Below are 15,708 nucleotides of genomic sequence, written 5' to 3' on the forward strand. Positions count from 1 at the left end.
CCGTCTTGAGCTCTCTCCTTTTACCTGCAGGTGAAACCAAAAACATTTTTTAAACATTATGTGTATGGGAAACCCCTAAGGAGGACCTGGGAACAAGCGCCCCTCCTGGAGTCGCCAGCAGCTGCTATTCAGGAGGATTACTGCTTCCAGCCACAGAGGCAGAGCATATAACCATTCAAAGTCTTAAGATAAAGGTAAAGGGACCCCTGACCATTAGGTCCAGTCATGGCCGACTCTGGGGTTGCGGTGCTCATCTCGCTTTATTGGCCGAGGGAGCCGGCGTACAGCTTCCGGGTCATGTGGTCAGCATGACGAAGCCGCTTCTGCCGAACCAGAGCAATGCATGGAAACGCCGTTTACCTTCCCGCCGGAGCAGTACCTATTTATCTACTTGCACTTTAGCGTGCTTTCGAACTGCTAGGTTGGCAGGAGCAGGGACCGAGCAACGGGAGCTCACCCCGTCGCAGGGATTCGAACTGCCAACCTTCTGATCGGCAAGCCCTAGACCCTGTGGTTTAACCCACAGCGCCACCCGCGTCTCCTACCAAAGTCTTATCCTCCAGGAATTGCATCTAATCCCGTTAAAGCCCTCCAGGTTTTTCAGCCATTGGAAGGCACCATGCTTTATTAGGAATATAGGAAGACTTTACACTGTGTAGTAATATCGATTAATAATAATAGCCAAGTCGTACCAGGCATTCATATCTAGGGAAGGAACGCCATAACGGGGCTGCCACCATGCAGATGGTGCCTTCTGCCAGGTCCATCGAGGTCAGTCTTGCCTCCACTGACTGTCAGTGGCTCTGCAAGGTCTTCCCAACCATACCTGCAGTGTCCTGGTCAGGGATGATGGGAGCTGTAGTCTTCAGCAAACAGAGGGCACCAGGTTGGCAAGGCTGAAAGCGTCTGTTTCAATCTGAAGTTCTTTGCCAGCATGCTAAAAAGGGATAAAGTCAGAACTAGCAACCAGACTTTTAGGAGTTCTCTTCACGGAATCAAGTCCCGCTTCCTAAATCTGAACTCCTGTCCATTTAGGGCAGAGGCAGATTTTCTCCAATTCAAAAATGACAAGGAAGCCTATGAATGAAAAATGTTGCAGTATGAATAGCACAACTTACTAGGTACGTGTGTGTTTGTGCGTAATCAAAAGCATGGGAAGCAATCCAAAAGCATTGTCTGCTTCTTGAGAAAACATTCAGCAACTACAAAGATCTGGAGACATGTTTTGTTTAAAAAACAAAGATCACGTGATCACTGAGTCATTTCCAGGAAGGGAAACTCCCAGTGGTTGAAAACTGAAAAAGCGAAACTTAACTGAGTCTTCAGCGCGAGGGAGCCATGGCTGCTGCAGGGGGTCACATCCAGCGTCTCCGTGATGAAGCCACTTGCTCCATCTGCCTGGATTACTTCAAGGATCCAGTGACCATCCCGGAGTGTGGGCACAACTTCTGCCGATCCTGCTTAGTCCTGATCTGGGGGGAATCGGAGGCAGAGGCTTCCTGCCCTCAGTGCAGAGAAAGAGTCCAGAGAAGGAGCCTCGTCTCCAACCGGCAACTGGCTAATGTGGCGGAAATAGTGAAGAATCTCAGCCTTCAAGAGGGAAAGGAGGAAGGAGGGAAAGGAAGAGTCTGTGAGAAGCACCAGGAGCCCCTGAAGCTCTTCTGCAAAGTCCACGAAGCCCCCATCTGCGTGGTGTGTGACAAATCAAAGGAACATGAAAATCACAAGGTGATTCCTCTGAAAGAGGCTTTGGAGGAATACAAGGTAGGAGATCCCTGGATCTGGAGGGGGAGAAATAAATAGCTGTGGATTCTTCTTGGGAGGTTTGCTTTTTACTTCTCAGGTCCAAAGTAGGCATGGCATTGATTGGTCGTTGTTTATCGCCTTGGAAGCAGCCCAGGGGAAGCCTGAGGGCTCCTGGGGTGGCTGGAGGGGGGAGTTGAAGTCTTTCTCTCTGCCAGGGGGACAAGGGGATCTTGAAATACTCACAGCAGCTTCAAAGATTTGGACTGGGACCTTGGCAGGGAAAGAAAGGGTTAACCTCGTCCACATTCCCCCTGAAAGGTTGCTTTGTACATATTTAGAAGAGTACAAATGTAAATGGCACATAGACAACTAAGTACATGTCTCCTTTGGTTACCAGGATGCCTCCTCAATGCCCTGCAAAACAGAGAGCAGCAAGGGATCAGCGGGGGGGGGGCGAGGGGGCTGTTAGCCAGGAATTGACCAGATGGTGCAGGATCCCACCCCCCAAGTATCTGTTGGAAGCAGATTTGGGAGTGGGGAGTGGGAGCACCTACTGGTGGCTTATTCTGGGGGTGCCGTGGAGCCTCTGCAATGATGTTTCGGGGGGGGCTGAGTATCTCCTCCCACCCCAAATTTTGAGACGCTCTGGTCTATCCCTGCATCTCTCGCCTCTTAGGCTGACCTCACTATCTCTTTGACGCTTGACTGGTACATCCCAGGTTGGATCCTGCCTTAGCACTTCCTCCTCCTCTTCCCACTTCTCCCTGAGACCTCAAGGTGAGAAGTCAGGCTGGGACTCCCAAGGAAAGGAGAGGAGGCTGAGAGATCACTCCACAAGGGAGGGTGTTTGAGAAAAGGTGAGGGGCTGCCAGCTCTGCAGGCAAGGGGGGACCTAACTGGGATCCTGAGCCCCACAGGGGTGCTGAAGATAGAAGGTAGTTGATCCATGGAGCCGTGGACCCAAAAAGGCTGAAAACCACTGTACTTTTATTTCCACCAGTAAATTACTTTGCTATTCTAGCAAGGCCACTGGGCGCAAGAAGCCATTATGATTTTCATCTCTCTGTGTGTCTCAATCAAAGCTGAGTTTTTCCTTTTCTCTTTAGGGAGAGATCTGTCGCCACCTGGAGATTCTGAGGAAAGAGAGAGAGGAAATTCCGGCCTATCAAGCAGATCTGGACAAAGAAAGCAAAGACCTCCTTGTAAGTGTCTCTGTTGTTACTAGACAGGGAACAAGCACTTGAGACCTCCAGGTATAGGGCAGTGTATAAATTCAATAGAAGAGGAGGAGGAGGAGGGGAAGAAGAAGAAGGAGAGGGAGAAGGAGAAGGAGAAGGAGAAGGAGAAGGAGAAGGAGAAGGAGAATTGAGTCAGGACTGAGAAGTGATGGGGAAATCTGCCCATTTCAGCTTCTCCTCATTTTTCATATCAGTCTGTTTATTAATTTACTGTTCTGAAAATGAATCAGATGTTAGGGTAGCTACCTCCTTGTATAAATATTTTGGTCTATACTTTACCCTCATAAATACATTTTTTTGTGAATATTACCTGGCTGGGTGAAGCTTGAAAATATCAGAATTTTAAAGCTCTGTTTTGGTCTCCATATTTTTTCAGCAAGAGCGAATTAGGCAAGTTCACCTTTGAATGCAGCTAAATTGAGTTTATTTCCCCTTGTCATTTATTACTTAGGAATCTACCCAGACCCGACAGATAGCTGAAGGAGCTAAGGAAAAAGCAGTGGCAGTAGAGGAGAAGCTACCACCCATTCAAAGGCAACTGGATGATCATAGGTCGACGTTGTCTATGATCGAATTGAAGGAGAAACAAACGAACCTAAGGATCAGAGCCGTACCTGAAGCTGAGAAAGATAACTTGGTTGATTTTCTTATGCAGGAAATTGCAGACTTTTGGAAATCAGATTTGGAAAAGGGAGAAATCAAGATAGTGAGGGCCTTTAGGCTTGGAGGAGGGGGGAAGAAGAACAGGGTGAGAGACTGTTTGATTACCCTCCGGACAAAAGAGGAGAGAGACAAAATCTTGAGTCTGCACTTCCAGAAGACTTTGGTAATACATCAGTCAAGAGTGGAGATATTCAAAGACATCCCGAAATACCTTTTGGACCTTAGATCTGACTACAGAGATTTGGTTGGTCTGCTGAGAAGCAATAGAATTGTTTTTAGGTGGGAATTCCCCCAAGGCCTATCTTTTAGCTTCAAAGGAAGAAATATAAAAATAAGATCAGTGGACGACAAGGAAAGATTTTTGAGGGACCACGAGGAAGATTTACAGAAAGGATCTGGAGAAGAGCCAGGAGTACTGGAAAGAGGAATACTAGACAAAGCAATACTGCCTCTCGGATTGGACGATCTAGGAAAAGTGACACCACCGACAGAACAAGAACAAGCACTCGGCGCGGTTGGAGGAAAAGCAAAGTAACTACACCATGGCCCTGCAACTATTAAATTGGAATACCAATGGTCTTAACTCCTCCCATAAGAGGAAAAAAATCTTTCATATATTAAAAAAGGAACATTTGGACTTGATCTGTTTACAGGAAACACATGTGATAAGACTACACAGGAAAGTATTGATAAATAAAAGATTGGGGCAAGAATTTATTTCATCGGACAAAGTCAAAAAAAGAGGAGTAGTGATTTACGCTAAGGAGAGCTTATCACCGAAATTTATTTTTAAAGATGATCAAGGAAGATGGGTTGCAATTGAAATTCAAAAACAAGGAGAGAAATTTTTGATAGTAGGAGTTTATGCACCAAATGAGGGAAAATCAGAATTCTTTAAAAAACTGCACGAGACTTTGATGGACTATATGGATTATAATGTGATCTTGATGGGGGATATGAACGGAGTGGTGTCTACAAATATGGACAAGGGACAAAGACAGGTAGTTTTTAAGGATGGTAGACTACCAAAAACCTTTTTTGAAATGACTGATAATCTGGTTTTAGTTGATATTTGGAGAACAAAGAACCCCTTAGGCAGAGAGGGAACCTTTTTCTCTGAAGCCAAAATGACTTGGACAAGAATTGACCAAATATGGGTAACTAGAGTACTGGCTCCAAAGACAAGAAAAGTGAAAATTTGTCCTAAAACTTGCTCCGACCATAATGCTGTGAAGATGGAGATGCAACTAACACCAACTGGCTCTTTCAGATGGAGGATGAATGACACCTTGTTTAGGAGTGAAGAAGTGACTAAGAAGGCCCAAAAAACTTTGAGAGACTATTTCGAGATAAACATGAATACTACGGTTGAAAAAAGAGTAATCTGGGACGCAAGTAAAGCGGTTATGAGAGGGTTTCTGATACAACAGAATGCTATAAAGAAGAGAACTCAAAACGAGAAGAAAGATAAAATTTTGGAGAAAATAAAGGAAAGTGAGAAGAAATTGAGAGCAAAAGCAAAGTCGCAGGAGATTTTAAGAGAAATAAAGTTGTACCAAGTACAATATATGAAAATGATGAATCAGGAAATAGAATGGAAAATTAAACAGATGAAACAAAAGACATTCAAGTCGGCTAACAAATGTGGGAAACTGTTGGCTTGGCAAATGAAAAAAAGACAGAAACTTAATACTATTACAAATTTGGAAGTGGAAGGAAAGAATATACAGAACCTAGTGGAAATTAGAAAGTGTTTCCAGATTATCACAATTATATACACAAGGGCCTCAAAAGGAAATTGACATAGATCGGTTTTTGAAAACAAATGGACTGCTGCTTGTCCCACACCTTTCCTCCAGGAAAACCTGCTCTTTACTGCTGAATGAGAGCGAACATCAGCCAGGTTTTATTCAGATTGACGTTTGCTTTGATTTTGAACTAAGGAGGTTTTCCCTGAGGGAAAGTGGCAGGGCAAAGGCAAAACCATTTGGACCTGTGTTTTCTGGGCACAGGAAAAGCAGAAGTGTGGAGGAGCCCAAAGAAACACGGAGCTGTTTTATTTCCCCTTTGGAGGCATTTTATGCTGCAGGTGTTTTTTTATTTCCAGTTGGAAAGTAGAATTTGAAATTTGAGGACTTCTGTGGAAGACAACTTGGGACAGTTCCCTGGTAGGATTAACTTGTAGGCTTCTTTACGTCTGAATTGCACAATTCAAATGGGATTAAAGTTAATTAATTATAATCTAAGACAAGAGATGGGATGGAATCTTCTCCTGAACCCACAAATATTAAATTTCCATAAAATGCTGGTGGATTTTCATAAGGATTCTTAAAAAATAATTGTAAACAGGTGTGGAAATGTGGAGAACTTGATACTGGAAAAATTATTAATTTCAGATTGGAGAAATAAAAGCTGTGAGAAACCAAAACTTATTGATTCCACCATCCCTGCCCACAACCTTGCCATGTGCCAGGCAGACTGACATCCGAGGGGCAGGGTCTGAGGGGGTCTTCCTAGTGTGGCCTGTGGTGTGCAGTGAATTCTCTTCTCTTTTCCCCTCTAGGATGTGAGAAGCACCTTGCAGAGGTAAGTGGATCTGGCTCATTTCCATTAGCATCACTCCATGATTCCAGGATGCAAGAACCTCAGACATGTTCCTCCAGGGGCTGCAGGGGGGAGACTGGAGGACTCACTCCCTGAGGCATCTCACAGGTAAAAGCAGGACCCCCTCTTTGGAACTTGTAGCCCCCCAATTCTCCCTCCAAGGATCAAGGTCAGCTGCCTCCTCCCTCCCTCCCCACATCACTTCACAGAGGGATGGGGCTCTTTTCTTTCTCTTCCACCTTCTGTTCATTGACTTTGGTAATTTCAAACATGTAGAAGAGAAAGTGCCAAAGATCCCTGGGAACAGCTTAGGACGTACCAGTATATTTCCACGTCCCACTGGAAGCCCCCCAACTCTGGTAACTCAGCCCCTTTGTGGCACTGAGGGAGGGAAGGTCTGTTGGTCTAGAATGGGTGGGTTCTTTTTCTTGGGAGCGTTTCCAGCGTGAGAGGCTGAAGGTGGTCTTGAGTGGGGGGTGAAAGTCAGGTTGTTTGATGCCTCTGTAGGGAGAGTCCCATGGGGCATGGGGTTGCGCACTTCCTGTGTGAGAGAGGGGGTGCAGGGAGGGGGGAGGTTGCTCTCCTTGACCGCTTGGCAGCTTTTGACATCACTAACTAGCCAGTGTGGTGTAGTGGTTAAGAGCGGTGGACTCGTAATCTGGGTAACCGGGTTCGCGTCTCCGCTCCTCCACATGCAGCTGCTGGGTGACCTTGGGCCAGTCACACTTCTCTGAAGTCTCTCAGCCCCACTCACCTCACAGAGTGTTTGTTGTGGGGGAGGAAGGGAAAGGAGAATGTTAGCCGCTTTGAGACTCCTTCGGGTAGTAATAAAGTGGGATATCAAATCCAAACTCTTCTGCTGCTCCTCCTCCTCCTCCTCCTCCTCCTCCTCCTCCTCTTCTTCTTCTTCTTCTTCTTCTTCTTCTTCTTCTTCTTCTTCTTCTTCTTCTTCCTTCCTTCCTTCCTTCCTTCCTTCCTTCCTTCCTCTGGAGAGGCTCAGGTAGGGAGGGATTGCAGGCACTCCATTTCAGGGGTTTGGCCGAGAAAGTTGTTATGGGGCAGCAGAGTTTGAAGCCATGGGAGCCCTCCGGTGATGTCCCACAGGGTTGCCTCTTGTCCCTTGTGCTGTTTAGCATCCTTACGAAGCCATTGGCCGGGGCTTGGAGGTGGGTGTCAACAGATCATGTTGAATTACCTGTTGGGAAATAAACTTCAACTATGTTCATGTTATTGAGCTCTCCTGCAATAATCAGGGAGACGGTGCCACAATGGGGCCATTCATGGTTTTTCTTTTCACCAGGTATGAGGAAAGAGAGAGTCCAGAGAACCCACTGGCTTTCCCTCCAGAGCTGAGGAACAGGATCTTGGAATCCTGTGATCTAAATCACCTTGTGGAGGATACAATGAAACAATGGAAAGGTATTAAAATTGGCTGCCAGGATTTCACACTGGGAATTCTATTATTTCTTCAGAACTGAACATGCCAGGCTCTTACTGCATGGAATTGAGTAACTCCAGGATACCTTCCTTCTTGGTGCTCCAGCCTTCATTTCCTGTCTCACAGAACGGCCCATGTATATTGTGACCCTGGATCCTGTAAAGGAAGCCTGAACCAGAGTGTATCTGTTTTCAGTTATACGGAACCTCCTTTTCCTTTTGGTTACCCGTCTACACAATCTGGGGTTGTCCTTTGGGAGGTTCTCCTGCTCTGAATGGAGTCAATTTAAGGATGCCACATTATGAAGTGTTACTTTTGTATGGAGATTTATCTCAGGCGGAAGAGCGTTGCCCTTACACTTTATATCTTTTTGCTTCCTCAGATGCTGTGTTATACAGAAAACAGCTTCAGAAAGGTATATTTCCAGGGGAGGAACAATTTGACAGGAGGGATGGGGACTGATATTTCATGGGTGTTCCTGTCCATTCTGCAGACTTTGGGACCCCCATCAATGGCGTCACTCTGGGAAACAGTCCTCTACTGGCGTTTGGGTTCTTTGTCTGTCCCTTGAATGAACTGGGAGGGAGGTTGAAGGCTTGGATTGGGGGCAGAGCTTGTCCCTACAAAGAACCTGAACACTAGTCTGAGTATCCTGGTTTCACCCTCGATTTCTTTCCTAAAATCTGTATGCTGCTTGTTTGTAGGGAAAATCCTCAGAGACTTACAATATCTTACAAAAGCCCTTAAGGAGGATCCTGCAGGGTCAGTCCAATGTCCATCTTGTCGCGTTCTCATGTATAGGGAACCTCCCTTGCATTTTGTTTTCCCTCCACACAATCTGGAGAAGTTCTTTTGCAGCTTCTCGAGATTTGCTTGGATTTCCCCCTCGTGAAGTGTGTTAAAAAGGGCACCCGCAAGCACCCAGTCCCTCCTCCACCTCCTGCCCAGTCTGGTCTCCCAGCAGCAGAGCAAGGCCTGAGCTGCCTCCTCCTCAGTTTCAACCTCATCAGCCATCCCCATCTCCTGAGACTTCCCACTGTTCTTATGAGATCAGCCCCATTCCATGAGGGAGGACTTCCCATTGCCTGAGACCCTTGGAAGCACAGTGCAAAGCTCTGCTGATTCATCCTCTGCAGTTTGGTTTGTCAGCATACTTGGAAATTCCGGTTTCAATGGCTTTTTCCCACCAGTTTACTTGGCGCTGATGTTAACCTTCCTCCAGCCATTCAGTACAGATTCCCATTTCATTCGTGGATTCTGAATGATTGTATTCCACCATTTTCTAGTATGGTTTACCATTTCTGATTTCCCCATGGCATCATGGAATAGTAGAGTTTGAAAGGATCCCAAGGGTCATCTAGTCCATGGGTAGGCAATCTGAGGCCTGGGGGCTGGATCCGGCCCAATCTTCTTCTAAATCCTGCCCGCAGACTGTCCGGGAATCAGCTTGTTTTTACATGAGTAGAATGTGTCCTTTTATTTAAAATGCATCTCTGGGTTATTTGTGGGGCATAGGATTTTGTTCATTTTTTTCCAAAATACAGTGGTACCTTGGGTTACAAATGCTTCAGGTTACAGACGCTTCAGGTTACAGACTCCGCTAACCCAGAAATATTACCTCGGGTTAAGAACTTTGCTTCAGGATGAGAACAGAAATCGTGCTTCGGTGGCGCAGCGGCAGCAGGAGGCCCCATTAGCTAAAGTGGTGCTTCAGGTTAAGAACAGTTTCAGGTTAAGAACGGACCTCCAGAACGAATTAAGTCTGAGGGACATTGGATCGGCCCCCTGCTGAAAATGTTTGCTGACCCCTGATCTAGTCCAACCCCCTGCAATGCTGGAATCACAGCTAAACACGTTAGTTGTTTTAATTCCTTAGGCCTACAGTTGTTGTCTTCCAATTACTTGTTTTATGATGTCATCTTTTGCTAGAAACAAGGAAACAGCAGATGCTATGTTATGGTGATGTTTTGTAAAAATATTTTCTTTGAACTATTGCAGTGTAGACCATTAAGCCTATATTTTTGCTTCCTCAGATGTTCAGTCATTCAGAAGTCTCCAGAGAGGTAAATTTCACATGGAGACCCCAGTTCACAGGAGGGGTGGAGACTAGTGTTTCATGGGGGGTCAAGAGTCTCTTCTGTACAGTTGAGAACCATCCACCGCTTGACTTTAGCCCTGCTGTTTGTGCCACAAAGGCAGAGAAGGTAGACTTGAAGGGGGAGAGAGAAACTGCCCAGAAGGATCAGGCGGAGGAGGGAAGAGCTTTCCTCCTGGCTAGAGAGAGTTGGGTTGCTTTTCCATCATGTGACCTTTTTCAGGCCTGGTTGCCATGTGTCATCTTTTCCCCAGCCATGACTTCTATTTTCATGATCAAAATTTCTTAAAATCTGGCAAAATGTCCCCAAGGTTTTTTGTTCGTTTTTTTTGGTTTACAAGAACCCATGAAAATTTTAATATTGCATTAGAACAGGCATAGGCAACCTCAACCCTCCAGATGTTTCAGCACTACAATTCCCATAATCCCTGACCACTGGTCCTGTTAGCTAGGGATCATGGGAGTTGTAGTCCCAAAACAGCTGGAAAAAACCCCTTCTCTTGTGGTTGAACCAAAAGGACGCTGGCTCAGCTACAAGATCTTGGAGAAGGAGTCCGGGAGGGCAAGAGTTAACATCCCCCTGCCCTTAAGGAGAGTCCACATGCAGATGTTCAACAGGTTAATAAATTGTTCTGTGCACACTTACGTTCAGAAAGATGTGAACATGAGCCCAAATATTTCATGTGGCAAGTGAGAGAGCTATATGTATTCTTATTCTTCTTTTGTTGTTGAAAGTTAAGAACATTGCTACTAGCAATATATCACACCTACTACAGCCTACATATAGTAGGGGTATTTAAAATGATACCCCTATATATGATGGGTAATATGCAAATGTTGATATTATTATTATTATTGTTATTATTATTATTATTAGAACAGGGGGTCCTCCTCCCCCAGCCCAACCCAGAGATCCCCAAAGGCCAATTCCCACAGAGATTGTCTGAGGAAAGCAGCTTCTCTCCTCTCCTGCCTCCTCCAGTTCTCCTCTCTTTCCTCTTAGATAACACAGAAGAGATGAGTAAAAGGTTTCCTGGGTGGTTTTTCCGCTTAGAAAATGCCTGGGTTGAGAGGAGGGCAGGCACAATGGACATTGAATATAAGAAAGTGAAGGAAACTGAGTTAAAAATCAACAAGGAAGTTATTTATTCTGATGAGAGTCTGCAAGGAGGAGTCTCAGTCTTGCATGCGATGCAAATAAATCCCCTTGATCTGAAAGGGAATCTGGGTTTTTCGGGTGTTTCTTGGATTAGGATGTCCATCTCTCTCTCTCCGCTGACTCTGCCTGATCATCTCTCTCCCTCATCTTCTCCCCAACAGCAAATGTCACTCTGGATCCAGACACAGCCCATCCCCAACTCATCCTGTCCAAGGATCGGAAAAGCCTGAGATTGGGAGACAAACCTCAAGCCCTGCCTGATAATCCTGAGAGATTCAACTTCTATTTTTGTGTGTTGGGACGTGAGGGATTCACAGCAGGCAGACATTTCTGGGAAGTCACTGTGGGAAGTGGGGGATGGTGGGATGTGGGGGTTGCGAGGAAATCTGTGGAGAGAAAGGTCCGCTTCTCCTTTAGCCCTGAGTGGGGGATCTGGGCTGTGGGGAAGTCGGGAGGGGAGTACTTGGCCTGCACCTCCCCTTTTTACTCTCCTCTGTCCCTGAGGGAGAAGCTCAGGAGGATCCGGGTGACTCTGGACTATGAAGGGGGACGTGTGTCTTTCTCTGACGCCGACTCAGGAGCCGAACTCTACACGTTCTCAGGAGCCTCGTTCTCTGGAGAGACCCTCCTCCCTTTCTTTTATCTGGGGGGAAATGAAACCCACCTCAGTATCTCCTGAGGAGACTAAATCTGCCTCTCAGGCCCAGCAGGAGTTTCTCTCCAGACCAGAGTGACTCATATAAAAAACCATTTACCCACCAGGAGATCCTTGGGCAGTTTTTCAAGGGCTTCTTTGAGAAGATTCATTTTCCTTCCTTTTCCCATAATTCCATCTGCAGCTTACTTCTTCTTAAAGAGACAGTCGCACTTTTAACAGTCCCAATAAATCATCTTTTCCTCACCTTCAGTCTTGTTGTTTTCCTGTTGAGATGTCTGGTTTGGCAGAGCATGAGACTCTTAATCCCAGGGTTGTGGGTTGAGCCCCACGTTTGGCAAAGGTTTCCTGCACTGCAGGGGGTGGGACTAGATGACCCTCAGGGTACCTCACAATTCTGTGATTCTACGAAACCTTCCTCTCCCCACAAGATCTTATGCAGCTGTGAAAATGCATGCATAATTGGATTACCCACCAAGAATGAATGAATGAATGAATGAATCTTTATTTGCGTCAGCCATCGGCCATAGCAATAAAACAACAATACGATATACAAAGAATAGAAATAAAAAGTCAATTATATAAAATACATTTTAGGGTTTTGAATCAATAGTCATATAGTGGATCAATAATCTCAATACTTAAAACTTGGCAGAGGTGATAAAATAATAGTAGTACCCACCAAGAGAATATTGGACAGTTTTTCAAGGGGACCTTTGAAAGGATGCATAAAAGTCAAAATCAAGGGAAGTAACAAAATAAAAATGGGTTGCTTTGCATTTTCCTTCCTTTCCCCAGAATTCCCTCTGCAGCTTACTTCTTCTTAAAGAGACAGTCACACTTTTAACAGTCCCAATAAATCATCTTTTCCTCGCCTTCAGTCTTGTTTTCCTTTTGAGATGTCTGATTTGGCAGAGCACGAGACTCTTAATCCCAGGGTTGTGGGTTGGAGCCCCACGTTTGGCAAAGGTTTCCTGCACTGCAGGGGGTGGGACTAGATGGCCCTCAGGGACACTTGCAACTCTGCGATTCTACGAAACCTTCCTCTCCCCACAAGACCTTATGCAGCTGTGAAAATGCATGCATAATTGGATAAATAGAGGATTAAAAAATGAACCCCATCCCCCACATCAGGCAGGAAAGCTCCTTACTCTGCAGACCTCAGATGGGAAGAAACTAAAAAAGAAATTGAACAGGGCGTCAGCTTCAAATGCCCTCTGCAAATACAGCCTCCCCATCTCGACACGTTGTCAGAAATAAAGCTCATTGCATTCAGTGGGGCTTCGGACCAGTTATTCGTGTTTAGGGTTGATGCATTAACGTTCCGTATTTACAGGCTGGATTCTGTCTATCAGGGGCAGCAAATGGGGTGTCCTCTGGATAATGCTGGACTCCAACTCCCCTCTGACCCATCCAGCATGGCCAGGGGTCAGAGAGGATGGGAGCTGCAGTCTGGCAGCTTCCGGAGGGGGCCCCATGGGCTGTGCTGCCCTATACATTTCGCAGGACACCTTCCCTGTGTTCCTCAGCCCCACCCCAAAAGCACAATGCTCCCCCAAGGAGGGTCTTTTCAGCACCAGCTGCATCTGATTTCTCTCCTGGGATGCCAAGAGCTAGAACAACAAATGTCTGTGGAATTGACCCCTCAAAGATCTGGCAGGACTCTCCCTGGCTCCACTATCAGGGCCACCGACTTCTGACCGGTGCAGCCTGCTCTCCTTTTCCTGCATTTCCCATGGGGTGGTGGCACATGTCAAAATAAAGACACCTTTGCCACCCCCCACCTGCCTAAGGGCCACCTTCCCTTGCTCCATCCCCTATATCAGTGTTTCCCAACCTTTTTTGGGCAAAGGCACACTTGTTTCATGAAAAAAATCTCGAGGCACACCACCATTACAGCCCCGTGACGTCAGCGCGCAGCGTCACGCCGGGAGGGACATGAATTGCTAGCAAATTACATAATCACCTCCTTGAGGGCTGGCTCATCTTCTCCGAAGGCAGAACCCCATTAATTAACAGCACAGACTCACACCATAGCCAAGACGAGGGGGGGAAACCTCAGTCATGCACAGTCATGCACATGTGGGGGCTAAATGAGGACAAAGACTGGGCAGAGAGCAGGGTTCAAATCACCCCACCTGGCCAGGACAATCCCTGGGTGCTCCCTTGGGCCACTCGCCTGACCCACCTCGCAGGGCTGTTGTTGTGAGGATAACACGGGGAGAACCACGCGCGCCCCCGGGAGCTCCTTGGAGGAGAAAGCGGGCGATGAATGCAATGCACGAAATATATGAGAGGCGACCAGGTTTTGCAGGTGACGGGCCCCCGCCAGCCTCCGCTTCCAACACCCGGCGCAACGACGCCGAAGTTTCCCCCCGGGCTCGGCTCGGGGAGCAGCGCTGCTCCCCCCCGGCTCCCCTTCGCTCTCCCGGCTCTCTCTGCCGCCCACTGGGGACCCCCCTCACCTGCCAAGTCCGGAGCGCCAGTGGAAGTTGCATGCATGCATGCAGGGCGCCGCGTTGCCATTGCATTGCACTGCACTCCATGCAACGCCTGCACGCATGCATTGCCTTGCACGCCCACCAAGGGGTCTCCCCGCGGTCCGATGAGTCCCCTCCGGCGCGGATGCAGCATTGCAAAAATAAACCCCCCCCCCGACGCAGCCCTACCTGGGGGGCAGCCTCCGCCGCCTCCGCTCCGCCTCCGCGGGGATCCCCGGGCTCCATCCTGCCGCCCGATCTCCGCGGGGGCGCAGGCAGGCTGCGCGGGGTCTGCGCGGAAGAGCCCCTGCCTGCCCGGCCGCCACCGCTGCGCTCATTCCATGGCCGGGAGAAGAGCGCTTCAAACAAAACGCCCGGCCCGCCAGGCCACGCTGGGAAACGTAGTTCGCGCACCCCGCGCGGGCGCGGAGCCCAAGGGCGAGGGGACTACGGATCCCGGCAGCCCCCGCGCCGGGGACGGAGGGGGAGAGGCCGGGTGCAGGGATGGAGGGACGGGTGGGCGAGCGAGTGAGTGAGTGGCAGCCGCCAAGCCTTGGCCGAGAGCCAGGAAGGGCCTCCCCGGAGGAGGAGGAGGGAGGCGCAGAGCGGGAGGGAGGGAGGGAACCCCAGGGGTCATCTAGTGACGGCGCCCCAATCGAAAATTTGACTTAAAAAAAAATAATCTTTCGAATTTTTTAATTTTTCCCGCGGCACACCAGGCAACATCTCGCGGCACACTAGTGTGCCACGGAACAGTGGTTGGGAAACACTGCCCTATATGATGTTGGCGATGTTTGTGTGTCATCATACGTTTCCCTGTGAGTTTCCACTCACCCCATGGAAGGACACAAAAGTGTCCCATTTGGTCCAGCGCCCAAGAGGGGCCACCCAGACGCCCGTGGGACACCTGCAAGGGGGACCAGAGAGCAAAACCAGCCTCCCTCCCCTCCTTGCAGTTTCCAGCACCTGAGATTTAGAAGCCTTCTGCCTCTGGACTGTGGAGGCAGAGCAGAGCCATTGTGCTTCACGGCCTAGTGCTCCAAGAATTTGTCCCTTTTTCTTGTCCCCAGCTCAATGGGTTGAGCAGGATAGTCTTAATCTAAGAGTCACCGTCTTGAGCACCACGTTGGGCAAAAGATTCCTGCATTGCAGATATCTGGACTAGGTGACCCTTGTTGTACCGTTCAACTCTGCCATTCCATGATTTTAAGTTGGTTGCCATCTTTGCCTCTAGTGGCATTGAGTTCCATAGTTCATTTATGCACTCCACAACGAAATGCTTTTTTCTGTCCTGGATCTCCCAACAATCAGCTTTGTTTGGGGGCCACGACTTCTAGTGCTATGAGAATCTGCAACGTGAATATAATATGTCTCTGCCTCCCTGCCTTTATCATGGGGACCAGAGCAGTGGGTGGGCAGATTGTTTGTCCCCTCCTGGGGCAGGAAGCCTCAACAGAGAACTTTCTTGAATTAACAACAACAACTGGCCATCCGCCTATGTCTTGTGACCTAGAAAAGGTGTGTGTTCTCCACTGCAAATCAGGTTGTAACCAACATTTCTCCCTCTTTTTTCTGTGGAATGTGGCACTTTTCAAGAATATTAGCTGGACATATTCCCTAAATGAATTAT

General features: G+C 47.8%; 1 protein-coding gene across 1 annotated transcript; it reads left to right on the top strand.

The window, feature by feature from the left end:
• Nucleotides 1–1,174: 1,174 nt before the first annotated feature.
• On the top strand, nt 1,175–11,731 carry LOC308579286 (zinc finger protein RFP-like). Its single transcript, XM_081180218.1, has 8 exons — nt 1,175–1,764; nt 2,853–2,948; nt 3,436–4,179; nt 6,211–6,213; nt 7,385–7,417; nt 7,505–7,670; nt 8,072–8,104; nt 11,105–11,731. The coding sequence occupies exons 1-8, from the start codon at nt 1,339–1,341 to the stop codon at nt 11,620–11,622; spliced, it is 2,019 nt and encodes a 672-aa protein (XP_081036344.1). The 5' UTR covers nt 1,175–1,338; the 3' UTR covers nt 11,623–11,731.
• Nucleotides 11,732–15,708: the final 3,977 nt, after the last annotated feature.

The sequence above is a fragment of the Podarcis bocagei genome (assembly GCF_964188305.1).
Source record: "Podarcis bocagei genome assembly, chromosome: 2".
NCBI classification, from domain to species: domain Eukaryota; kingdom Metazoa; phylum Chordata; class Lepidosauria; order Squamata; family Lacertidae; genus Podarcis; species Podarcis bocagei.